At 34.4% G+C, this 27,249-nt stretch overlaps 1 protein-coding gene across 1 annotated transcript; it reads left to right on the forward strand.

Annotated features, from left to right (window-relative positions):
- Positions 1-27,174, forward strand: LOC137394794 (vesicular glutamate transporter 1-like). Its single transcript, XM_068081561.1, has 15 exons — positions 1-89; positions 8,437-8,646; positions 12,357-12,491; positions 12,737-12,871; positions 13,607-13,721; positions 15,519-15,693; positions 17,717-17,853; positions 21,589-21,738; positions 22,355-22,487; positions 22,960-23,070; positions 23,567-23,694; positions 24,354-24,395; positions 25,158-25,278; positions 25,893-26,093; positions 26,815-27,174. The coding sequence occupies exons 1-15, from the start codon at positions 1-3 to the stop codon at positions 26,946-26,948; spliced, it is 2,016 nt and encodes a 671-aa protein (XP_067937662.1). The 3' UTR covers positions 26,949-27,174.
- The last annotated feature ends 75 nt before the right edge of the window (positions 27,175-27,249 follow it).

The following is a 27,249-nucleotide window of genomic DNA, read 5'->3' on the forward strand; positions in this document are numbered from 1 at the left end:
ATGGATACCATACAGGGAAGAGTGAAGGAAAAGATCTTGCATCCAAGTCAGGACTTATCCAAAGCTGTCGTTACCAGTGTCAAAGACAGGTAACTAAAATTACTGCCAAATAAAATAATTTGCTCTAAATCAAATTTATTATTTTAGCTTTTTTGTAAAATTTCCGCAGTTGACCGCAAAAAAACAGTATTCTGTTCACTGTTGCTGACTTCCTCGAAATTTTGATTAATTCCATAACTCTTAATATATACATATATAATATATTAAGCACTATTTTGGTCATCTGACAGATTTGCTACCAGTATTGACATTGTCAGGTCTTTGAGCTGATGCTAAAAATTAATTAAAGTTTATTGAAGACTGAAAGTTGTAAATAGTTTGGATAAATTAATAAATTTATTCTGAACCTCTCCCACGCAATTATTCCAAAAATTATATAATATGTTCAGTCTAAAATATAGTTTGATTTACATTTGGCAACAGGTTTTTCATAAAGAGACATAGTATTTCAAATAGTTATTAATTTTGGATTTGATCTGCGGTCATATCTAAGCAATATGAATTTAGAAGTTTAACTCGAAGTCAATTCCTGTTTTATCAGACAGTTTCCATTAGCTGTACAGGAGAACTTTCAACTCCCCTACTGACATTGCATAACTACTTGAAAGTTTTTATTTGTAGAGATTATTGTAATACTAAATTTATGTAATATAATAAACAAAAGTATTATTTTAGCTTGTTAAATATTTGATAATTAAGTACAGCTGTGTTTTTGTATTATAAAAGCATCCTAATTGATACTAAAGAGTTTAGACGTTTAACACTTGAACACTTTAAACACTTGAACACCTAAACAGTTTAACACTATTAACACTTATACCTAAACAGTTTAATACTATTAACACGTATACCTTAACAGTTTAACACTATTAACACTTATACCTAAACAGTTTAATACTATTAACACGTATACCTTAACAGTTTAACACTATTAACACTTATACCTAAACAGTTTAACACTATTAACACTTATACCTTAACAGTTTAACACTATTAACACTTATACCTAAACAGTTTAACACTATTAACACTTATACCTTAACAGTTTAACACTATTAACACTTATACCTAAACAGTTTAACACTATTAACACTTAAACCTAAACAGTTTAACACTATTAACACTTAAACCTAAACAGTTTAATACTATTAACACTTATACCTAAACAGTTTAACACTATTACCGTAGACCAAGGTACAAATGATATTTGAAACAGAAAAAACACGTATGGTGAACTGATGAAACACAGATGAAATTACATGACGGACATTTAAATTACTATTCCAGCATAAATATATCACAGACATGACCAATAACTGCTCATAATAGGCTTGAGAAAAAGAGAAAATGTTGCAAGTGAGCTTTCTTATTTAGAATAGTGGCTAAAATTAAGAGAAAATATAATTTTAGAAACTTTTTTTAGCTATTCGAAGTAGCAGTATTGCGTTCCTATTTTGTATCAAGGTTGAATATGCTTGATCTGTGAAGGGAACTGAATCAAAACAATGAATAAAAGTTGGCCAATCGTACGTTAGGGATTTCAGAGACAAAGTAAGATCGAGAGAAATCAATAACATCTATCAGTCCAACTCTCATCCAATGTGTCTTTCAACTTTTGGAAATTCTCCTAGCATGCTTATCTTAAACACAACCTGGCTCTATGAACAGCAAAAATTCCTATAAATAGAATTTATGATATTTAAATATAGCCTAACATCAAGTTTTTAGAACCATAATTTTTAGCTTGTAATTCAATTGGGAAGTTTCTGGAAACAGTCTATATGTACAGGAAACTGTTGTTGGTAATCCCTAGAAGGTTGACCGTTACATCTGATGGCACAACATAGAGTGAAAGCATTGTTGCAGAAAAGATGACACTGCGATATCGGCTCGGCATGTCTAAGCGCAGTGACAAGGAAACCTTAGTTATCGGAGACATGCCCAGCAGTCGAACCTTTTGACTCATTTTTAAGAATTTGTCCTCCTTTCACTCGTCAGAACATCTGAGAACATTCGTCAGAAGTTTTCTGACGAATGTTCTCAGACCTGCTACATTTTACATAGAGAAATTTAAGTTAGATATGTTTTTTTCTCACTACTAGGGGCTTTTCTGGGAATGAACCCAAACTTGCGGGGCACATGTCAGACGCCCTAGATGACTAGGCTACTCTAGTGCTAAAATACAAAAAGTAAGCAAAAGGAAGTGAAGGTAGCTCGTGCATTCATTGAGAAAAGATGTTTACAGTAATTCAGATGCTTGGCCTGAAAGCAGTAACCCACATAGGGTTGTAGTTGCACTGCCTTAGTATGACCTTGTCAATAACTACCGATCGAGAAGGACCTTAGGCTTAGTACACTGAGATGTACCTTTAGCTTTTAGCGTTTAAACTCTACTGGCACACGACTGAAACTCCCCTGTGACACCAGCATAATGTCATAGGCCGCAGGTATGTTAGCCGGAATGGATGCCAACTTACTACTATCTGTAACATGCCGAAGCTGAGTGAAATACATTGCTGTAACAAAGCTGGTTGATGCATAGAAAGTAGATTATAATAGACTTCTTCAGAGCCTATGTGCAGGAGCAAAGAAGGGCTATGTACAAATCAAACTTACCTCCTTGAAAATTGCAGTAGGTAGCTAACAGCTGTCTGCATAAAATAACTCATAACTGTGCAGTTTATCATAAAACACATACAATGCCTGCTATGTCACAGTGTAGCACAACATAATGCGGCATACACTAGCACGGTACTGTATATAATCAAATATAACATAGAACTAATAAAGGTGAAAAGTCTAGCGTCATCAAATCGTAAAGTAAGCTGAATTAAACTGACTTGTTAAAAACGCTTAATATATCCTCTTACTATAAAACACCAGTTTGACGTTTTCATTTGCCAACTTTTTGTTTAGTTTTATGATTCTTGTATAGAGTAATTTAGAAAACATTTCTGTTTGAAGTAAAATTATTGCCTATTAAAGTGATATATATATATATATATATATAATGTAATTGCCTCAAATGAAATGACAACTTCTGCTGTGGAAACATTTTTTTAAATTATACCATCACATCAAGTTACAAAACATAAAATGTAAAACTGGGATGTTTTGTGAAAACCATTAGAGATAATTGGCAGCGTGTATGTTTATGCCCAAACATTTTATTGTGTATAATTGTTCCCCTCTCATATCTTTTCTTCTTATCCTGAATATCCAGTCTTCTCTGTTACTTTCATTTTGGACCTAACACGGCGCATCTTGTTAAAACTTTGTGTGAGCAAAAACAAATATGGATATTATTAATCATCAGTCTCTGCGCCCCTAATCTAACAATAAGAACACTAAATGTCTAAGCTATATGCCTCATTTGAAATTGTAATTTTGGCTCAACAGTAGATGAGAGCCTGTGTACCAACCATAATACATATCAGCTTCTCATTAGACGGAGAAATCTGGAGCAAGCATCAGCAGGTTGGACAAGTGTAAATTAGCCCAACTTTGCTGTAAACTAATCAGAATAGTTGAATCAGAGCTAATCAAATAGTCCAGGTCAGTTGTGGTCGACTAAAAAGAACATTGCTTCATCTACATTAAATAAAAAATATAACAATAAAAACATCAAAAAAAATTTATAAGGAAAAAAAATCATTGGTAAAATTTTGGTGTCAAGCTTATACAGAATTTCACACAGCCAACAAAATACATTGTTTTGTTGCTATGGTAACACTAGCTGTGTTAATAAATTACCTGTAGCTTTAAACTGATGATACTTTTACCAATCGTGTACGTAGTTGTAGCACAAAGATAAAAATAATGTATAGTGTATTCACTTTAGATCATCAGATATAAACTATATTTCATACAAACAATATACGATCAATATCCGTGAAGTAATTAAAAATGTTTAAACAACATGATCGCCATTAGAGCTACGGCCCTCCATCATGAGCTAAGTGGTGCGATATGGATTTCAATAGAACATGGCTGACTAAAGTGCGGGGTAGGTGGATGGGGTATAAGTCAGAAGGAGCTTCGACACAAACATCTACAGGGTGAGCTAAACTCCGGGTAGCTGCCGAGGAAACAAAACTGCCAGAATTGAACCCGGAGTCACACTTCAGCTTACCATCTGGCTGATGAATAGAAGAACAACAGAAAAAACTACTGGCCATTACAGTAAAAGATATTTCTTGCTGCGTGGGAGTCAAACACGCACCGTGTCATCAGGATTGCTATTACAATAGCCTAATTTCCTGTATTATTGGCGATTTACTTGGTAAAAGGAATCCCAATTGGCTGGGTAAATTGATCTTGTTCCTTTGCTGGCATGCTTGACCTACTCCTACTAGCACCCAACTCCTGCCGCTCTTGTTTGCCATCTCCAATCAATAAGCTTAGGAAATGCGCGCTCAAATCTTTTTCATCTAAAACCAATGAAAATGCAAGCTTAAATCAGCAATGTTCACAATTTATCCTTTCCACTCTAATCTAATACCAATAGTTAGGCCTGACTTTTATTTGAAAAGCAAATTAAGTTCCTGTATCATTCTTCCTATTCAGAAAGTATAACAGGAGTTACAGCGTGTCCAATGTTGTATGTAACTTGATATTGTGACTGCGTAACATGCTCATCTACTGCCAGATTGGGCGGTGAAAATGGGTTCAGAATATAGCGCATTGATGTCATTTATTTATACAAAAATAGTCTGTGCCAATGCATCTTGTTTGTTTTAAAAATTGACCTCGCGTAAAAGAACTTGCTGAAACGCAAAGAGAAAAACTAGCACTAACTAAACATCTGAAAGCTGATCAAAGGGAGAATTAAAACTTAGTTTAAACTAACTCTTCTGGGAGTTGCAATAATAGAACTACATGTATATATGAATTATTTTAGTCACATCTCACTTGAATATTTGTAAATTCCTTGTATATGCAATAGGTTTTACAACAGACTAAACTTGTTCTGGACTATATAGGGAAAACTAATAAAGATTAATGGCTGGTTGATGATGATACAAGCTGACAACCGTTGGGGTTACGACAATATTATAATTGATGAAATTCACTAATGCCTCATCGCAATTAACCTGATTAGCGTTGCCGTGCTCATCAGAGAAGTAGAGTCTCCTCCATTAGCCTAAATTACCGCTCAGCTGCAATTAGTATGAATTGGTCATCTTATAGGGTAGTTGTGCTATTCAGTTTACCCGAGTCTACCTTGAATCAATCGAGATGGCCACCGCAGTTGATTTCCTTACACATAGAATTTTTTCAATGCGCACATTTTCTGCATTTGTGTTGGAGGTTTCAGAATTCTGCATAAACTGTGTCTAGTCGTATTTATCCTTACCCACGTATGACAAACATAATATTCAGTTCCGTGACATCCACATACTACACCCACCATTGTATGTTTCAGTTTATAACCTTTCTGTTACTACAACCTACAGTTCACTATCCTGACTCCACAATACTATTAGATTACCAACTTTTAAAATACTTTTGCTCAACTCAATAAATAATTCTTAATTTCTGCCTTTTCATTTTTATTTTGGCATGTAATTGAAAACATCATTTTGTTGAGGATTATTAACGCCAATAAAAAGTTATATATACATTAACTTAAAACTCCGCTTGTAGAATATAAACTGAATTATAAGTTTAGCAACTCCTTTAACAAAATTTTTTTAAGTTTGAGTAATATAGCATTTTTAAAAGCTAAAAAATAAACAAAAATTGATTTACTATTTTAGTTTTAAAGATTATTGAAAAAACTGGATATGCTAGCAAAACGTTTAAAATTATTTTGGTGAACAAAAACAAACATAAAGCTTGGCCAAAGCAAACGTGAATGTTTGTTTTGTCCATCGGCAGCGAGTCAACTTTAGCTTTATGACTCTTGGTCAGCAAATATAAAATGATAAAAATGGATTGTCTCTAACTCTCCGCTGCAGCTTTATTGATTACGGTAATGATCTCAAAAGATTAACCCAATGTGCTGATGTTGTAGATCCATAGTATAAAAGGAAACATCCTGAGGATTAACATGGTAGCCTGTTTGAAATCAATCAACGCTTCTCACTGGGTCTGACATAAAATCGATTTTAGGTTTTCTCAAATTACGGATTTTGACATATTGAGCCATTTAACTCAATGTATATGCCCTGATAGCTAAGGCATTGCCCTTTAAGATCAGTGGGTCAACTCGAGGCAGTTTTTAATCTCTCCATCAATAGCTAGTAAATGCTATTGCTGGAGTTTTAAAGTTATAGAAATGAAAAATCCATTTCACACCGCTATCGAACCCTGAACCTCCAGTTCTGCAGACAGGCATGCTATTTATTATACTATGCATTCAACTGGTATTACTATAGAATAATTGTGCCCACAATTATTCTAACTCAAACAAATAAATTATTTGTACTTCTAGAACTTACCGAGTCTGATACAAACCTTTTCTGCTAGGAATCCTTACTCTCTCCTCGGCTCTCATCCTAATGTAGTTGGTATAACTCAATGAATCTAATATATTACTAACAATAACTCAATGAATCTAATATATTACTAACAGATCAGGACTAGCAATCAGCCATCTCATTATAGTCATAATTTTACTTCACTATTCATTATTTTTTGTCACCTGGTCTAATTTGGTTTAAACAGCTTTGATCAGTGTGGATAAATTTAATATCTATCTATACATTGGTATGATTACTATATTTATAACATGATATATTATATTGGTATGATTACTGTATTTATAACATGATATATTATATTGGTATGGTTAATATATTTATAACATGATATATTATATTGGTATGATTAATATATTTATATCGTGATATATTATATTGGTATGATTAATATATTTATAACATGATATATTATAATGGTATGATTACTATATTTATAACATGATATATTATATTGGTATGATTAATATATTTATATCGTGATATATTATATTGGTATGATTAATATATTTATAACGTGATATGTTATATTGGTATGATTAATATATTTATAACATGATATATTATATTGGTATGATTAATATATTTATATCATGATATATTATATTGGTATGATTAGTATATTTGTATCATGATATATTATATTGGTATGATTAATATATTTATATCGTGATATATTATATTGGTATGATTAATATATTTATAACGTGATATGTTATATTGGTATGATTAATATATTTATAACATGATATATTATACTGGTATGATTAATATATTTATATCATGATATATTATATCGGTACGATTGATATATTTATATCATGATATATTAAATTCTTTGCTCTATATTTTTTGTTTGAAATTTGAGTTAAAAGCAATAGTTCTGATTGTAGGTTAACACATTATCTAATAAATAACAAACACTTACCTATATTTACCTTCACCTCTAGTTTGGAGACAAACAAGGTTCCGCATTTCTTAACTACTGGTTAGCAGCTCAACTCTTGATGTCAGCATCTACAGCTATAACAAATATAATCAGCATGATTAATGCTGCTGTCATCATAATTGTTAAAGCTTGCTGCTAGTGAGCTGACTACAGTACAGGACTACTAACATGTTAAACACTCCTCTGTAGAGCAGCATCTACTGTAAATGTTATCTAGATATATAACATAACGTAAAAACCTTTTCAAAATGAATGTTTTTGCTTAATTTATGTATATTCTCTTGGTTTACCAAAAGCAAAACATTTCTATGTTGTAAGGTACGTAATTGTAGAAGGCACAAAGCGAGGGTAAAATAAGAGAAAAGGGAGGGGTCAGTTAAATTTTAAGAGATACTAGTTAAAAGCTCTATTATATGTATCTATATATATATATTTCTCAAAGTATGTCCGTGTGTATGTCGTATGTCAGTCTGCATTCCGGCTATAGCTATTATTAAAATAACTGCAGCTGGACAACAATGCTGTCGCAATGTCATGGAGTACCGTCATTAGAAGCCTAACAGCTTAGTGGAATTTTTCATTGGCAATATGCCAGGCTAATAGCTTGAAAGTTACAGTTGATTGAAAAAGTTTTAAAACCTTTACAGTTGTTTTCATTTTTCTCTTAATTTATTTAAACTACACAAAACACTTCTCTCATGATATGTAGTTTGAAAGTTAGAATAGTAAATGTTGTTATATGTTAAATACAAATCAATTTTCTGTCCAGACTTTTTTATTACCCGAGCAACGCCGAGTAGCACAGCTAGTGTATATATATATATGGGCAGCGTGACAGCTATTGCTATCTTATATGTACCTTTAACTTGAAAAACATTTACAAAAATCTAATAAACACACGGTTCACGCTCAGTCTTAAAGAGAGTCTGTCTGTCATCCTTGCAGACTGGTTTCCAAGAAGGAGGCAAAACCAGTGCCAGCGAAAAGAAAATCTAGAACACACGTAAAGTACCAGACACTACCAGATGGTAAATATTCTAGCACTCTGCAAGATGATACAGAAATTAAGCATGACAATGAGGATGATGATGGGAGTGATGTTGAGGAGGAAACTCCATCACCTCGGTATTACGACTGTTTCGACAGATGTGGCAAGTAAGGAAGTTAAGCAATTTAAACTAACTGAAATAAACAGATTAACATATACTCTGTATTGTTGCATGCATGAAATGTTTACTCCTCTTCATACTGCCTGTAAGAAATCAAAGTTTCCATATTTGGTGGAATTTGTCTACTTTCTTTTACCCAATTAAAAAGCTTGTTTTCTGGCGAATGCTTCCTGCAGTACAACCGCAAATCTATTCAAACCTGATATGAAAATCGATATCTTCTGCATATTAACTACAACTAAACTATGAATGATATGCATTCTAAGCCAATAAGAAAAATGTGGGTCAGCGTTTCCAGCGACCAATTAGAGGCAATGTAGAATAATACTGATAGACACTCTGTTGTTGGTTCAAACTATGGCTGGCTGTAGATGACTGTTTCAATACAATGTAGTACATATTTAATAAAAATTCTGTGGCTGGAGAAGTATTTCACACAAATAACTTGTTTTACGATAAAGAATTCTCTTAACATTTTACTTGTTGACTCGACAAGGCAAAACAGTGAAAAATATCAGAGTTCTGATGCTTGCTATATATGATGGAGAAAAGGGTCAAATAGCGTACTATTTTTGTGTCATATAGAACCTACCAAATGCAAACCTCAGAACCGAGTAGTTGCCCTTCCATGTTTTTAGTAGGCTGTATAATACTTGGTTTATATATGGTTGATACATCTATCACTTTCATGTCATCTCATGTTATACTAACTCAGACCAGCGCATGTACACAGAACTCTACAATGGTTCAGTAAAAGCTGTCAATATAGAATGGTCAGATAAGACTTGAAAGATTTTCATTTAAATAAAAATAATACCAACAAAGTAATACAGAAAAATACAAATCATAAAATAGGGACAACTCCAACACTTGCAGAATGAGAAACTTTAGCAAAATCTATCTAGCGTTTTCAATAGTTTCTGTTAGAGATACAGATACCGATGAACATATTATATCAAACACAATAAATATGCCATTGTTTACCTAACTAAAAAAATAAACTAGAAAAATGTTTCTTTTGACGATACCTACATGTATATGTATATAATTTTTTGACTCTAACATTGTTAAAGACCAGTAGTTTGTTGTTGTGACAACTTTGTAATGTATTGACTCTTATTGACACCCTTTCTGAAAATAAGTAAAATTACTTGAACAGGGATTTCTCTGAAAAAGTGATCGAGCAAGTTATTACTAACTGCATTTGAACTGTATTTTTAATTGTAACTGTAATAGGAATTATTTTAATTGCATTTGAACATAGCAAATAACAATGTCTACTTCATATTCATACCATTTTTAAGTTTCTTGAGAACCTGCATCTCAGACAATTCTACTTTTACATTTTCTAAAATTTAGCGGTTACGACCATGTTTGTTATCGGGGTTGGCAGTAGTTTGTTAAAAGTTGTCTGTGTAATATATAATATGATAATTCATTGCCTAGCAGGCCTTGATACAACACAGCCTACAATGCCTGCTATGTGACATTGTAGCAGAACACAGTGCAGCCTAATCTAGCTCGATATAGTCCAGTACCGTATACCATAGAAAAAGGGTAGAAATTCTAGCGTCAACAAATTTTAAAATGTGTAGAATTATGTCAAGTTGGTACCACTTACAGCGGTGGGCTGACGTACTCGCTAGCAATCTTCAGTGTTCTACAATATACATAGATTATCAGTCAGCCATATAGAGGTCATTTCTATTCACCCTGCACTAGCTTCAGTTATGAAAGGTTAGCACCTACAAAAGAGATGCTTGATTACACCAAGCCTCTAAGATATACGGAAATTCGTATCAAGAGATTTTCACATATGTTAAATTGGCTGCTAAGTGGATACAAAGTCAACAATAGCGTGTGTTAGAGCCTCGTTCACATGAACCTATTCCCTCACGTGAGCTCGCGCGTGCAACTTGTCAAGCCAGTGCACAATTGCAAAGCCCTTAATCAATATTGAAAAGATAGATCGCTAGAAAAGGGCTCTTCATTTGTACCTGTAATTGCTGATTGAATCTCCAACTGATCACAGAGATTCCCAACATTACAAATGACTTGCTTGACTTGAACAGACTTGAACAGTAACTTAATTAGACACAGGCTATGTTTCCATCAGTCTGACGTTGAAGTGATTTGACAAACTTTGATATAACTTATTGTAACTTGATATTTTAGCTCTCAATTCAAAATTTATACTCATTTCCTAAATAAAAATATAAAAGTATATCTATTACTGTTTACTCAATGCACTCTAAAAGCCATATTACATTTAATAGCAGTACTTGTAAACTACTATCAGGCGATCTTTCAGGTAGGAGCTGTTCTAAACTTGATAAAAATTCCAAACTAAAAAACTGAATTATTTTTTTATTTTTTTCTAATTATTTTTCAATAACCTCCACCTTCTTCTCGACATGTGGTTTCCATATGGAGTTATATTATCTTTCGCTGTGGTGTTTTTATGCGCTATGAAAATTTACCCCACTTATCAAATCCTAGAGTTTTCATTGCCCCCAAAATAGACTCTCACTCCTTTCCCCACTCCAAGGTTGGCAGGTCTGAGATCGAAGTATATAGTGACCGATGGTGTGCAATATGTTACTGATACTATTTTTCTAAAGATTTTGTTGATGATAGTGCGGCTGTGCCCAATATCGCGGTACTGCCAAGCCGTTTTTAATATTTGCAAAATCAAGTATTAGGCCTACATTTTCTTATAGATATGAGAAAAAATACACAAACTGATCAGAGACTCTTAGCACTATTTAGTTATGGAAATTAAAAAATTGCAAGTAAATCTGTGTAGAGTACAAAATAGGGGGAGTAGTTGTTTGTCTTATTACGATGTCTAGTCACTTTTGCAACGACTTGCTTCTTGCAACGACTAAAAAATGCTGAGTTCTTACCCACATTTGACAATAGCATTGCTAAAATAGGACAAAATAGTATTTTATTTTTGGCATTAATGACTTAAGGTTTGATACCTAAGCTCACATTTGATAACAAATTTCTGTCTAACCAAATTTGTTAATTAAGTTGTAGGTCTGAGACAGGGACTCATGCCCAATTAATTAAAAAAATACTTATATATCAATTTGCTACATCAGACCATAATAACACAATTTACTTTTTCCATGACTCTAGAGTAAACTATTGCTTAAAAACTATTAAAAAATAACTATATATATATATAGTACTTTATTGGCAATAATTTCATTTCACAAATAGAAATGTTTTTCAAATTAGGCCATACAACAATAGTAAAACAAAGAAAAGGGAAAAAAGCAACAGTTAGCCATTAAAATTGAATAAATAGTCTGACAAATAGTGTTTAAAATGCCTTTCTCTGCTAAGAGAACGGATATTTGGTGGAAGATTGTTAAAGCAGCTGTTGTAAACTAGAGTTGTAAAATTATATTTTGGCAAAAGCAAATCACTTATGTACGTTTAGCTGGCAAACTGGCCAGTACCAAGTTTTTCATGTTATGTTTTGCTGAATAACATGAAGACAACGTAAAAGCGAACCTAAAACTGTATCCCCATCTTCTTTTTTGACTTGGAATCCATCTTTGTGAAGTCGTTATTTAAAACTGGAGTTATCTCCTCAAAACAGTGTTTTTCATAAAGCATGATTGTTTTGTGAATCCCAGTCTATCATACTACTGAAGCAAGTAATTGTAATCAAATGTGTTTTAGATGTACCTCAAAGAACCTGGGCTACCAGTGTGGACTACCAGTTCGCTATCAGACTTCACTACTAGCCAGTCTCGGCTTTCTGTTATCATTTGGCATCCGTTGCAACATGGGCATCGCCATAATTCAAATGACCCAGCAACCGGCTATCAATAGCAGCACCAATGGCAGCAACTGCAATGAGAGTTTCCTATTGGACAATAGCACTACCTATGTCAATGAAACTGGCAATTTTTCATGCAACGGAACATCTACCGTCATTTTAGGAGATGTAAATGGTTCTACAAATCTTTCTGCCTCAAATGTTTTTTACATTCTACGCCGCTGGATGTTTTTTGTTTGTAACAGTAAATTCTATTTGGTTCAATGTATTTAGTTTTTAGAAATTGTCAATTTTTGCAGCCACTCTTTGACTGGAGCAGTGCTAAACAGGGATTGATAGAAAGTTCATTCTTCTGGGGATATTTAATAACTCAAGTTCCTGGAGGCTACCTCAGCAGCATCCTACCTGCCAACAGGTACTAAAACACAGCCTTATCTGTTGTTTTACTTTAATAAGGCCCGAAGCAACACTAACAGCATTAGGAAAAAAGATTGCCTAACACAGGAAACAAACTCGGGTATTCCATTTTGAAACCAGGCACGATACTACCTACACCCTTCCATCACCTTGCTATATTGAAGAATAATTGTGCACACAGTTATTACACCTGACAGTCTCTCACGGCGCATGAGACTGCCAAGGCACGAGTAGGAATAATAATAAAAAATACTTTATCTGATGTCTTATGCTAGCTTATGTTGTTTCATATTAATAACTTGATGCAAATGTAATGCTATTAATAATAATATAGTTGACTTTATGCAAACTGCCATCATGCAACTGATCTGGATCACTAGGTCAGCGGTAAGGAGCTCCTGTAAGTTGACTGCAAGCACACTTTAAATTCTGTTTGCCAAAACCAATCGACAAAGAAATCAAAGGAAACATTATTATTATAAAAACCATTAAGTTTACTTAACTTTTGCTGCGCGATGCTATGATACACGTTTTTCGCAGCATACTAGACTCTGTCACTCGTGTAACTACACACTCTAAACTCTTTACCACAGACAACATGCTAAACAATATGCGTTACACGTTACATCTCACGCTTGTTGGCTATTTAGCCTGCAAACTACAGTATTTCATTAAATAATTCGTATTTTATGTATTTTTGCTTCGGAAAAGAAAACCATTGCAACTTTTTTAGAGTATTTGGCTGCGCAATCACCATATCAGCATTCCTGAATTTGTTTCTCCCAACAGCTTGTAAACTTGGCTACATCGCGGCTATTGTTGTGAGGGTCACCCAAGGACTGGTCGAGGTATGATCATTACACACCCTTCACAGAATATTTGTATTTATTCTTCCACACATATGACCGACATCGTTTTCTATTTTATGACACCGACATGCTACATCCACCATCTCTTTCTGTTACTACAACCTACAATTCACTACCCTGACTCCACAATACTATTAGATTACTAACTTTTAAAACACTTTTGTTCAACTCACTCAATAATTCCTGATTTCTGCCTTTCCATTTTTTTCTTTTGTCATGTAATTGAAAACATAATTTTGTTGATGATTACCATTGTAAATAAACAGTTGTACATACATCCTATATCATTGGCAGCATGTAACTATTTGTTAAGGATCTGCTACCACCTATGCAGCGATAGTTTTCTGTAAGCAGAAGACAACTTTCTTACAACAAAGTCATACTGTTAATGGTAAGGTGTTGATCAAGAAATTACACAAAAGGAAATTGTGGTAATAGTTGCATGACAATACATGTTTGAAATTATTGAGCTCTGTTATTTGGATACGGAGAATCTCAACCTCTGTACCATAAAACTCTAGCACAAAAACATCTGAGGTACTTGGAGACTTGTAGAGTTTTGTTTGACACCCTCTCACAAGATCTGATCAAATTAATTGGATGTGAAAGCTATATAAACTATTCACTTGCAGTTGCACGTTGTGTGCTAGATGCTTGAATGCAAACATTATTTTTCTTTTGATGATAGTATTATTTAGTTAATAGCTTCTAAAACATCTGTTTTCTTTTTAATCAACCATAAAAATTACTTTTTCTGTAAAAACAAGCTTCTTTGCTGCAGTTTGCCAATACAGGAGCAATTCCCATTTATTTTTATATCTACAAGTGAATGATAAAAGCTTTTGCATTTAGACTCCATTTTACAGTTTACTGTTACTTTACATGTTGCAGAAAAATATTTGAATTTCACGCTCAAAGTTTTGAATTTATCTTCAAAGACTCTAAATTCATTTTTACAAACTTTTTGCTAGCATTATAACAACAACACTTTATCCTATCCTACATACATACATACATCTATTTAACAAACACTCACACTCAATTCAAGAAACTGATGGTTCAACACATTAAGTATTGTAGCATATATGCTCGTATTAAATATAATTATAAATTATAATAAATTTGCTAAAACTGTTCTTCTGTTTAGATAGATATTGCACATCTTGCTCTCTAAAATCTTTGTTGGCATCTCATAAACGTCTGTTTGCAATGATTAGACAGTTAACAAAGCTTATGCAGAGATGTACTTGCGGTTGTATCTGAATCACTGTAAGTCAATGCTGCTCAGTAACTACAGGAACTAATGAATAAGCAGAACTTATTGCTAGACATGCAGTTACCGAAAACTTTAAGCATTTATGTAGGTCACAAATTTTTTAGGTCACAAAAAATTAGGTCACAAAAATGTTTTTATAGTCACAAAGCGTTATGTTCATGGCAAAAATATAAACAGTTATTGATAAGTAGTTATTTAAAAAAAATTGCTATGACTTGTTATGTAGATTCTCATCTTCTGCCCTTTTTTTAAATTACTAACTGGCTAGTTAAAAGCTTGACCGCATGTTAAAAAACTTAAACTAAAATGATAAAAAAATGTTTTGGACTTATTTCAAAATTATTTAGACAGACTTTCCTTCCTAAATTGTGAACAATCCTTGGATTTATAAAATTGAAAAGTTCATTTTTTGTTAGCTTATCAAACTTGAAGCTGTTATCATTTTTTTGCTGATGTTAAGATTTACTGGCAAGTTAATGACTCTCTTGAATGGTTTGCAGGGAGTGACCTACCCAGCTTGTCATGGTATTTGGCGGTTTTGGGCTCCACCTTTGGAAAGATCTAGACTGGCTACCATAGCATTTTGTGGATCATACGCGGGGGCGGTAATAGGGCTTCCCCTATCCAGTATTCTTACTCAGTACTTGGGATGGGAATCTTGCTTCTATTTTTATGGTGAGAGATAGCCACTGGCATGACCTGGTTTGGAAATAAGGATAATGATATAACTGGTTAAGGCTGAGCTTCCATGGATGGTAAACACATATTCCCCTAAATTATTTTATAGCTATACTAATACTGTGTACACGGGGCCTCCAAGTTATGGTCTAGATTCGAAAGATTAAGTAATTTAGGTTTGAAAACTTGCTGAGAGCTTTTTGTCAGATCGGCATTAAACCCGTGTATCACACTGACATCGTGGGCACGTTAAAGATCCATATCTGTCTTTCGCACATTGGGCAAGTGAAATGGATACCTGGCTCTGTCAGACTGGATGTGTTGCACTGGCATCCCTTCAGGTTAATCTGACAGTTCTGGAAGTGGTAGATACAGAGAACAGGGTCACCTCTACTCTACTATACTGCTTGACCCAAGCATGCATCGCTAAGATTCGAGTCATCGTCAATTTCGACAGACAGCCAGAAAAAAAAAAAATACTGTGTATATTGCATTGCTGTTCTAGTAAAGGGTTGTTTAATAGATATATCACCTGGACTATTTGATATTTTCCTGTTTTTATCAATATGAAACATCACGATGATTTATGATATTATATTGTATGATTTATGATATTATATTGTATGATTTATGATATTATATTGTATGATTTATGATATTATATTGTATGATTTATGATATTATATTGTATGATTCATGATATTATATTGTATGATTTATGATATTATATTGTATGATTTATGATATTATATTGTATGATTTATGATATTATATTGTATGATTTATGATATTATATTGTATGATTCATGATATTATATTGTATGATTTATGATATTATATTGTATGATTTATGATATTATATTGTATGATTTATGATATTATATTGTATGATTTATGATATTATATTGTATGATTTATGATATTATATTGTATGATTTATGATATTATATTGTATGATTTATGATATTATATTGTATGATTTATGATATTATATTGTATGATTTATGATATTATATTGTATGATTTATGATATTATATTGTATGATTTATGATATTATATTGTAGATATATTGTAGCCATCTGTACAGGGGCACTACTTGTGACTACATGATACTGATGCTGAGACCCGCTGGGTCACTGGTATAGATAAATAGATATAAACTTTATTTACACCGGTCAGTGCTGTTTAAAACAAATTAGATCAGGAAACAAAAAAATAGTAAAGTAAATTATGTGTATAAAAAGTTCTTTTTGCATGACGCTCTGCATAATTTTTTATGTAATTTATATCCGTTGGCTTTAGGCAACAATAATTAACAGCTACTAAATGGGCGTTTAACAATTATAACTTTTCAGCAAATTTCTTCTACTTAACAAGAAATGCCAACCTCCTTACTATCACTTTGTAGTGCTAATAGCTGATCATGTAGAATACATGGAGAGTTGCTACATGACTTCATTTGCACCCAACTTCATAATACTTCCTTTTACGCTGATACTTAAGCACTCACTTACAAACAAAGTGAATGTAAAACCAGAAAGTTAACAGAGAGTCTCTTCCACAACCACATAACAGAGTAAATCAGTCACTCGTTTACAAAAGCTAGCTTGATCTTCATAAAAAACTTTGGTTTGTTAAAGATTTGGCTGAACTCACAGCTCAACCCTACATAGGAACTGAGCCATCCATTATTTAGCTTCAGAAGTGTAATGAATATTACCTATAGAGTATTATAAAAAAATTTTAAAGGAAGTCCTTGCATTGAAACATCAAATATTTGTGCAGTTATTCAGCGAGCGGAGGGTGACTGCATTCGCATCCATCTTTGACACCATTTCCTTTATAAATTTTAAAGTGATTGTTCAAATATCACAGCTGAAATAAACTTGTGCACAACGCTAAAAATAAATATATAAGGAATGTGTGCTCTTTTATCTCTGTCTTATGCAAGTAGAGAGCGAGTTGTATCTACTGTTGCATCTATTGCTGTCTAAATGTTACTTGATGTTTGTTACTTAGGTTCACTTGGAATCACCTGGGGCATCGTCTGGTGGTTCATGTCATTTGAAAGACCATCAAAACATCCGAGGATATCGTACGAGGAGAGGACATACATTGAAGAGAGCCTAGGATTGGCTGATAACACAGTCATAAAGGTAGGTTTGCACAGAAGTTATACTGCGGGAGGAGGTTAAGATAACAACTGATTCCCACGCAGGGTAAACCCTTCAGCTAAAACTTGTCAGCAGTAGAGAGCAGCCCTGTGGTCTAGTGGTTTAGAATGCCTGACTTGCAACTCAAAGATCAAAGTTCAATTCCCAAAAACAATTAGTGCCACTGGTGGTGACTAGAATGACATCCAATCTTAAATTGCTCTCTGCAACTGGGCATGTCTCAGGTCATCAAGGTTTCCTTGCTACTGGACTAAGTCCTGTCCAGCCAAGATCACAGAGCTGATGTTAAAACAACAATACTCTTCAAAAAGAACATACAGCTTCTGCTTACAGTAAGCGAAAATGATACTCGATATTTGAGGGATCCCTCACATGCATCAGTAGTGATAGGGAATGTTGAATTATGTCTATATATGGTAGTTGATTGTATTTTGGTTTGTAGTAAGAATATCAAAGGGGGCTGACACAAACTCTGCATTCATAATTTAAGAAAAGAAGTTCAATAGATATAATTGGAAGCCACTAGCAGACGACTTCTTAGGCACTCTAAGCAATTTACTAGCTAACTAAAAAGTACCATTTAAACTTTAATGGTGTAGAGATAATATTTGCGTTTAGTAACTAAATAATATAAAAACATGTTAACAAAGTAAACGAGCTTTCCTTTATAAGAGTTTTGGTGTTAAATTTAAAATTAGTGTTTTACAATATAGCGGCAGATTTTTGGGCAAAAAGGATCTCATTTATCAAGGATTGGCAATCTACTGATAGTTGAAGGCCAGGAGAAAAGGTAAAGACACAAAAAGGAAATGCTCAAGCTTGGTTCACATTGGTTACTGTGACACGGAAAACTGACCAAAATTTATGCTGATATTGGCATAAAAAACATGATAAAAATGGAATTGGTTGGCTTGATCAAAAATTTCTTTTATGATTGGCTAATGGGTGCCTTGAGAGGGTGTAGGCAGAGTTATACCGTGTCCAATGTGAATCAAGTTTAAGCTTCAGCCAGCTCTTACAATCCTTATTAATATTGCAGATGGAAAACTATGCTACAATGCCTTCTTTTATGAAGGATGCTGCCCAACTTTGTGGCATTCAGTCAAATGTTAAAGTGACAACCTGGCTTAGTCAATAGGCGTGGGTGTCATGGGACTTTCTGACTTTTACAAGTTAAAGCAGCACTTTTATTTGAATTGTGCCATTTTGATCTGCAGGAAGTCTATCTATTATTAATAGATCTGCTTGCATTAACACGTGATAATGATGCTGGTCCCACGACCAAACACGAGCGAAGCGATTGTTTGGGAGCTTTATGATAAATGCTTATGCGCACACAACTCCCGACAAATTGTCCGTTAACGGTCGTTACTAAACTCTTATACCGAAATCCCATCAAAAAATTTAACCACTTTTGTGTAGAGTCGTTTAAGTATAATAATTATACAAAACACATATAAACATATTTAAATATGTTACCAAGTCTTTGAAAAGTTGACGCAATATCCTAAAACTAATCCATCTGATCGGATTATACATAAATAGACAGATTAGTTTAGCCTAAAATTGCAATAAAAACTTGACGAGCCTTTTTTAATCAAAATAAAGACCGGCCAATGAAACGCCGATAAGGCCGTGCGACAGAAAGTAGAACCATTAAGTCGTGCGCTTTTTACGAAAAAACGTGCACATATCACCAGTCTATGGCATTGTCCAAATGCTGAAGGTTTCTGTAATTAACGTAGAAGTACTGAAAAGTAATCGTTTCTTTTTTGCCGATTCTATCGGACTCTGACATTTTGGACACTTATAATGAGTACTTTGATATTCCAACTGATGTTCAAAGCAGTGAAAGTAAAGGAAATGACGATGATATTTTTCTAACGGTTCTTATAAGATTTTTACAATACTTGAATGTAAGAATAATTATTCGATTTTATAAGATTATTATAACATTTAGTTATAAAAATAACCATTCGAATTTACAAGATCGAACATACCTGCCAACTCTCACGCATTGGGCATGAGACTCACGCAATTGCCCCATGCCTCACACATCTCACGTGTCACGCAATTGCCCCTTTTACCCAAGCAACCCTGTTTTTTGCCCCAATCTTCAAGTGGTAATCATATACTTACTACTAATAAACAACTATGTATAAACATATTTGTGGTATTCTCATCTATCAATAACCTCCACCTCCTTCTCGACATGTGGTTTCCCATATGGAGTTATATTATCTTTCGCTGTGGTGTTTTTATGCGCTATGAAAATTTACCCCCTTATCAAATCCTCGAGTTTTCATTGCCCCCAAAATAGACTCTCACTCCTTTCCCACTCTAAGGTTGGCAGGTCTGAGATCGAAGTATATAGTGACCGATGGTGTGAAATATGTTACTGATACTAATTTTCTAAAGATTTTGTTGATGATAGTGCGGCTGTGCCCAATATCGCGGTACTGCCAAGCCGTTTTTAATATCTGCAAAATCAAGTATTAGGCCTACATTTTCTTATAGATATACATCTATTTCTATGACAACCAGCTAAAATCTGCTTAGATTTTTAAATTCAGCATAATTTTTTAGATATAAATACAGAAAACTAGATAAATATCACAATTTCCTGATATTGGTTGCTATGACCAATGATATACAGCCCCCAGCCTGTGTATATTACACAGCAGCTTGCCATTTTACTTCTAATATTGCATTTCTCCTATTGCAGGCTAGAGATATAGACATATAATCTTTTTCCTTTCATTATTGCTATCTGTTGTACATAATAACACCCAGTACATTACAGCTACCATTGCAGCTACCATTGCAGTTCTCCTATTGCTCTGCAGTGCCATTTGACTGTTAATATTGCACTTTTCAACCGGCAGTACCCTTTCTTTTTCCATTATCACTTTGGTCGTGGGCTGTATGACAGGGGAATTTCTAGTCTTATCGCATGGCATGCCATTTACAGAATTTATTAGGTCCAATTTCATTGTGAGGATGAGTCTTTCCTTTTGCATATATGATTGTAATTAGCTAGTCAGAGCTGCAATTATCCAGTCTTTTAAATACTCGATGCCCAATGGCCAACACATAAACTATTTTTTTCCTTGCTAATAATTGTACAAGATCTGGGTTACCAGGTTTTTTCCTGACTAATAGCTATACAAGATCTGGATTATCAGATTTTTCCCTGCTAACAGCTCTACAAGATCAGGTTTACCAGGTAATTTAACGAAACTAATCGGAGTGAAATAGTCTCCTTGACAAAGTTTTGAGAAAGGCTAAATCTTCAGAAAACATTTAAATTTATCTAATTTACAATAGATTTGCTATAATAAATTTACTATGCTAATTTATAAATTTACTATAATGTACTGTACTACTTTGTTGTCATCATAATATAATGAAATGTCACAATTTATGTTGAGCTCAGGCAACAAACAGACACTGAGAGCATCAAAGAAAGTGTCATTTAAAAATCTGGCATATTTAAAAGGAATGCAATCAAAAAAGTAGCAACAAAAACAGAATCAACCTTTTTATATCTCGCTATGATAAATATTCAGACAGCTAATACTAGTATATCAAATAGTGTATCGATTACTAGCATTTGATTGCAACTCAGTTTTCTATAGTTGAATGCATATTGTACCCACTCCTTCTGTAAGAGATATTTGTACTTTCACTGATGTGTGGTCTAACATTACATTACAGTTTGCGCACACTCCATGGTCTAAGATCTTCACATCGATGCCCGTCTACGCCATCATTGTGGCCAACATGTGCAGAAGCTGGACTTTTTACCTGCTCATTGTTCATCAAACCAAATATTTCAGTGATGTCTTCCGCTTCAACATAGCCAAGGTTGGTCCATTGGGTCTACATGCCGAGTCGATACAGCAAGGACGGTTCTCCAGTAGATCATACTAGGCTCAGTTTCTAATAAAAATGTCAAGATTTAAAAATAGGATTTGAGAACTGAAACAGTTAGTGAACGGGACCACCAAGTCAGCAATATCTCGATTCACCCGATCGGGATCAAATATAGTTAAGGTCAAATATAGAGTCCCTATGAACACCTTTAACCTTTTAAAATGGCCTTCCGACTTGCTCAATTAATGGATACATTATTTTTGCTGTGTTAAAGTAGGAGATTTAACTATTTCTAGTTGCAGAGTTAAAAACTTTATCTATATTTTAGAAAAATGCTGCTGGCAGCATTTTTCTAAAATATATACAAAACTCACTAACCTAGCCATGCTTCCTCTCCGGCATCATACCCTACTCCTTTAATTGATTTGGCACTCATGAACACATTGACGGAAGGTGAAGCACCTCGAAGTTGTGATTCCAACATTAACAGAACATGAATAAAAGAAACATCTATAAAATCATTAATTTTTAGCCAAAATTTTATTAACTTGCTCGTAGACATATTTTGTTATGAATCAAAATGTAAAGGTTCCACTTTTCTATTTAGAGTGGACTGCTAGGCTCCCTACCCCATCTGCTAATGGCCTGTGTTGTACCATGTGGCGGGTATCTGGCGGACTTTCTTCGAAGGAAAGAATACTTGTCTACAACAGCTGTTAGAAAAATATTCAACTGCGGCGGTACGTGAGAGAGTTGTTGTCTCAATGACTGCAAGCAGGTTTTACGTTGGATGAAGGTTCTCAGCCGTACAAAGGCTGAGAACAGTTAGTATTTGAAAGTCTATTCATGACTTCTTTAGCTTGGGCGACTCGATGTAGTGATAATATGTCTATCTGGTACTGTTGGGTGTTTACGTTGTATTGACACCCAGTCACAAAGGAAAGTGACTGAAATTAGCTTAATAGATGCTTTACTTTGTGGATTAATTTTCAAACATTCATTGCCATAAAATGAAATCAGCTTCTGCAAGAAATTAATGAACTATATAAAAGCTTACTGTATATATTTGTTTTGAGACCCTCACACTAACATATGAAGCATTTTTTGCTAAGATATCAATTGTGAGTGCGTTCGTTAGTCTATGCATAATTTTCAAATGCAGAAATTTATCCTGAGTGAAACTGAGCAATGCTATTGTGATCCGTATTTCAGGATTTGGACTCGAAGCAACTTTTCTGCTTGTGGTCGGATTTACAAATTCTGTTGACGTCGCCGTGGTTTCACTGATGCTCGCTGTAGGCTTCAGTGGCTTTGCCATTTCAGGTAAACATGTTTTTCACCATAAATATAAATATAGAAATTTAGAGGGCAACTGCAGAAATGTCAGATTTTCAGCTGTTATATGCTCTGAGTATGCGTGACCTTGCAGCAATATTATGGGTGGTTCAGGTGTTATTTTCATGACTCATCAGTACGGAGTAAGCGGCCAAGATAGGGAGTCGCCTTACCTTATATATCTATCAATACATAATGTACAATAAATAACCTGGTGGAAATTTCACATTAAAACAGCAGTCAATAAACAGCCTGCTCCAGAGCTCATAACCTAATATTAATAATTATTTGTTGTGATTGCACAAAGTGATAACTTACAAAAAAATACATATTAGTATTTATCTACATGTAGAAAGGGTAATACAACAAGATAGCTCATAAATGCTTCATAGAGGCCATAGACTTGAAAAAATAGGAAGTCACTAGCCTGACACAACCTTGCCAAGTCTTTGCCCTTTAGCTAAACATGTTTGTTTTGTGACAGGGTACAATGTTAACCACCTAGACATTGCTCCAAGATATGCCTCAATACTCATGGGAATATCCAATGGGTTCGGGACATTGTCTGGCATCCTTTGTCCAATAGCAGTCGCAAAAATGACAGAAAATGAGGTGAGTGGATGTGAAGTCCATTGTTTTAATATTATATATGTATAGATGTAGATAGTGGTCCAACTATGTATTTTGTATACAATAAATAGTTATACACAATAGTTATATTGTTTATACAATATAACAATTTTTATAGTTTGGACAATATGTATGCATATTGTGTTGTGTTGAAATTTTTTTATAGAAATTAACAGAATCCAAAACAAAATAAAGTGTCACAGTTTTCATCATTAGTAAATGTATACATCGGTTGTATGGCATACTCAGATAGATGCAGACACAAGTATGGTAGAGGTAGAAGAGCAGCTGGTCGGTGCCCAATAAATCGAGATAAATTTGCAAAGACCTGACAATAGTTAAATTTTTGAATAAACATGATTGGTAGCGGCAAAGACCTAGCTAAAACCAAAAAAGCATTAAGCTACAAACTTGACTGGCTTGACTACATTGAGCATGAAACCTAATTTCAACTTGGTACATACTAGCAATGAAATTATTATTAGTTGTTAATGAATGTTGAAAAGACCACTTTTTGTCGAGTAAAAATAATATCTTAGCCAACAGAATAAAATGATAAAACATGGCGATGCAACAATCAATGTCTTCCTCAAAAAACTACTCTCTTTGTCAAGAGGCAAGATATGTGTTTTCTCAACTAGGATGAGGTAGTGGTGAATGAAATGCAAGAGATGACCATCAAGGTAAGTAAATTTGGTGTTCTTTATCAGGGTAAGTATATTTGACATTTCTTGTCAGGAAATGTAAATTTGGATTTTCATTAACCTTGCACCAGATTCAACTGCGCCACGCATCAGAGACCAAGATATGTCAGCAAATTTTTTTTCTCCGTCTCATGCATGCCAATAAAGTGCTCTTCTTGTACTGGTACTGCTCTGCCACATGGCAAGCCATACTTGGTGTGATAATCTGGTACATGGTTGCTCTGTGAAAGTCTCATCCTCATATAAACAAACTTGTGGTTGTGCAACAGATCAATAGGTCATTGTATGTGGACCATATCAATGCATGAAATTATTTGTAATCTCCTGAAACAAGCTAACGTACAACTGTCATTTGTGCTTCGAGTTCGGTTTACTCACTCAGTATTGTGTGGTTATGTTCACCTGGTAAAATTACTTATTTGTAACATTGTTATAGTTTGTTAAGTTTGAATATTGTGAAAGGCTTCGAGTTGGTCAGCTGTGCATCTGTCCTATCACCAGTCTATTGCATGCCCCTTCTTGGTTTATCCTTCATTTATAATTCCTTTCGGGTGCAGTGCATTAATAGTTGAATGATTTTCAATTCCACACTCTAAGTTGTGAAGTTTGATAAAAACACTGTTGCATAAATTACTTGTTAGCCATGTAAAAGCAAACTGTACATTGCCTTTTGAGACTTCTCAGCTCATGCATACATAATAAATTGATTTTTAACTTGGAAACACTTGTCTTTGTTTGCAGGCTGATATGCTGAACAAGTGGAAATATGTATTCCTGATAGCCGGCATTATTCATTATCTTGGAATAATATTTTATGGTACATTTGCATCAGGTGAAAAGCAAGAGTGGGCAAATCCAAAAGGTAAAAATACAGTCTTTTATGAATGTGGAACATAATTATAAGCTCATTACCGGAAAACTGGGAGCCTAAGATGCGCTTTGCAATTTTGGCGACAAACTTGCAATTGTTTACATTCATTTGACTCAAACGGAGGCGGGTGTTGATCTGTTTTGATAAAACAACGAAATCTTTACTACAATAAGCGCTGTGTCCATCCGTCTATCAGAGTTCCAAGTTGGAAAAAGACTGTATGATACGAAATTCGAACTCGTGACATTTGGCTCATTAGCCAGGCGTACTACCACCTGCATCAATTGTTTTCATTCTAGGAATTTAAAATAGTTGTGCACACACTTATTCTATGTACGTTATTGGCATGCCTGACGAGCACTCACAGCGCACTGAACTCCCAGGACACCGGTCTTTACTATATTAAGTGCCGTGTCTATCCGGCTGTCAGAAGCCACGGCTAGAGGTTGAGAAAAATATAATGATTCAAACTTGCGACTCTCAGCATAGCAACCTAGCGCGCTACCATCAACCAACACTGCAGAATAATTGTACATATACTTATTACATCTGATGACCTCTTATGGCACACCGGACTGTGAGAAAAATGATATACATAATTTTAGAACTACAAGAGGAAGAAGCCAAAGATGACATTCTGCGATACGGAAGTGTTAGAGGCAGCATACACAGTATTAGAGGCAGCATACACAGTGGGAGGGGTAGCATACACAGCACCATCCATCATCAACTGTCCTTAAAAGAAGACGAAGAGAGTGGCAGAAAGCAACCAGATGGCTCAGCTTTGTACATTCCAGACAGTCCTGGTAAGGAAATCTCGTCTCTTCAAACTTATGACACACCAGAGTTGGCAAGTGATGCGAGAATAAAACCTTTCAATATCTGTATGTAACGCAAATGCTAGTAGATGTGGCATCCAACCAGTTGATATTATTCATACTATGTGTTTGGCTTTTAGGTTTGTGATAAGACTGTTGTAGAAGGGCAAGTAAAACGAATTCTCTTTTTGTTTGGCTAATAGCACCAGAGTAGGTCAGAACTAACTTTATCTATGAATCAAACATGACATCTCTGGCCAAACACAGACTAAAGACAGTAGAACAGAATAACGACTGAAAAATTTCAATGGTTCACCATCTTAGTACTGAAGCTGTAAATAAAAAGCCATAAGAATATAGACAAGAAGATAGCAGCCCCAGCCATGTTGCGCCTCCGACATCATGGCCTATATCTCTAATGACCGATTTGAAACTCATAAATACATTGACAGAAAACACTCAATTTAAACATCAATGAATATGGATGAACGACATCAACCATTGAACTCTATGCATAGCCGCAACCCATCACATATGTTCAATTACAACTGAAACCTTCACAGCATGAATGTACTTAGCAGCTGTAGAACTTGATGTAACCACTAATAAAAGCTATGGACATCCCATGCACCCATATCTTAAGTCAATATCTATGAACTAAACAGCTTGCAAAACTCTAAAAGTACAGCTAAAGCTCAGTCTGTTTTAGGCCAAGATCGCACCAGCTCAGCCAGCGATGGTGACAGCACGGAAGGAGATGAGAGCAGCGACGATGACAGCGATAGCAGCAGCTCTTCTGGACGACCACCGTACACCACAACTGTCATTTCAACAAGTCACTAGACAACCCTTCCAAGAAATGGGGCAAAAAGTGCAACTTGTTTTTGTAGTGGTACAGCCTGGATTAGCAAATCGCTACTTCATGTATAACAATTTTTCTAAACCTGGCAGCCGCATTTAAAACTGCAAACGGCCATATTAAACTTGAGAGATTGTTGTTGATTGTTCTTTAGCTCATTATAGATTATAGATGGTTGTTTGCCAAACTACGCCTCAATATGAAATCTGCTTGTATGTTTATCCTTATCATTTTTCAGTGCAACTAATTTTGCTGCTGTCTCTCGTGGCTTTATAATTTTTAACT

The sequence above is a fragment of the Watersipora subatra genome, chromosome 4, assembly GCF_963576615.1.
Source record: "Watersipora subatra chromosome 4, tzWatSuba1.1, whole genome shotgun sequence".
NCBI lineage: Eukaryota > Metazoa > Bryozoa > Gymnolaemata > Cheilostomatida > Watersiporidae > Watersipora > Watersipora subatra.

Bases quoted from the DNA above. Each gene is read 5' to 3' on its own strand.
- LOC137394794 (XM_068081561.1), top strand. From the start codon at position 1: ATGGATACCATACAGGGAAGAGTGAAGGAAAAGATCTTGCATCCAAGT. The intron at 8,647-12,356 runs GTAAGGAAGTTA...AATGTGTTTTAG, and splicing joins TGTTTCGACAGATGTGGCAA to ATGTACCTCAAAGAACCTGG. The intron at 21,739-22,354 runs GTTGGTCCATTG...TTTTCTATTTAG, and splicing joins TCCGCTTCAACATAGCCAAG to AGTGGACTGCTAGGCTCCCT.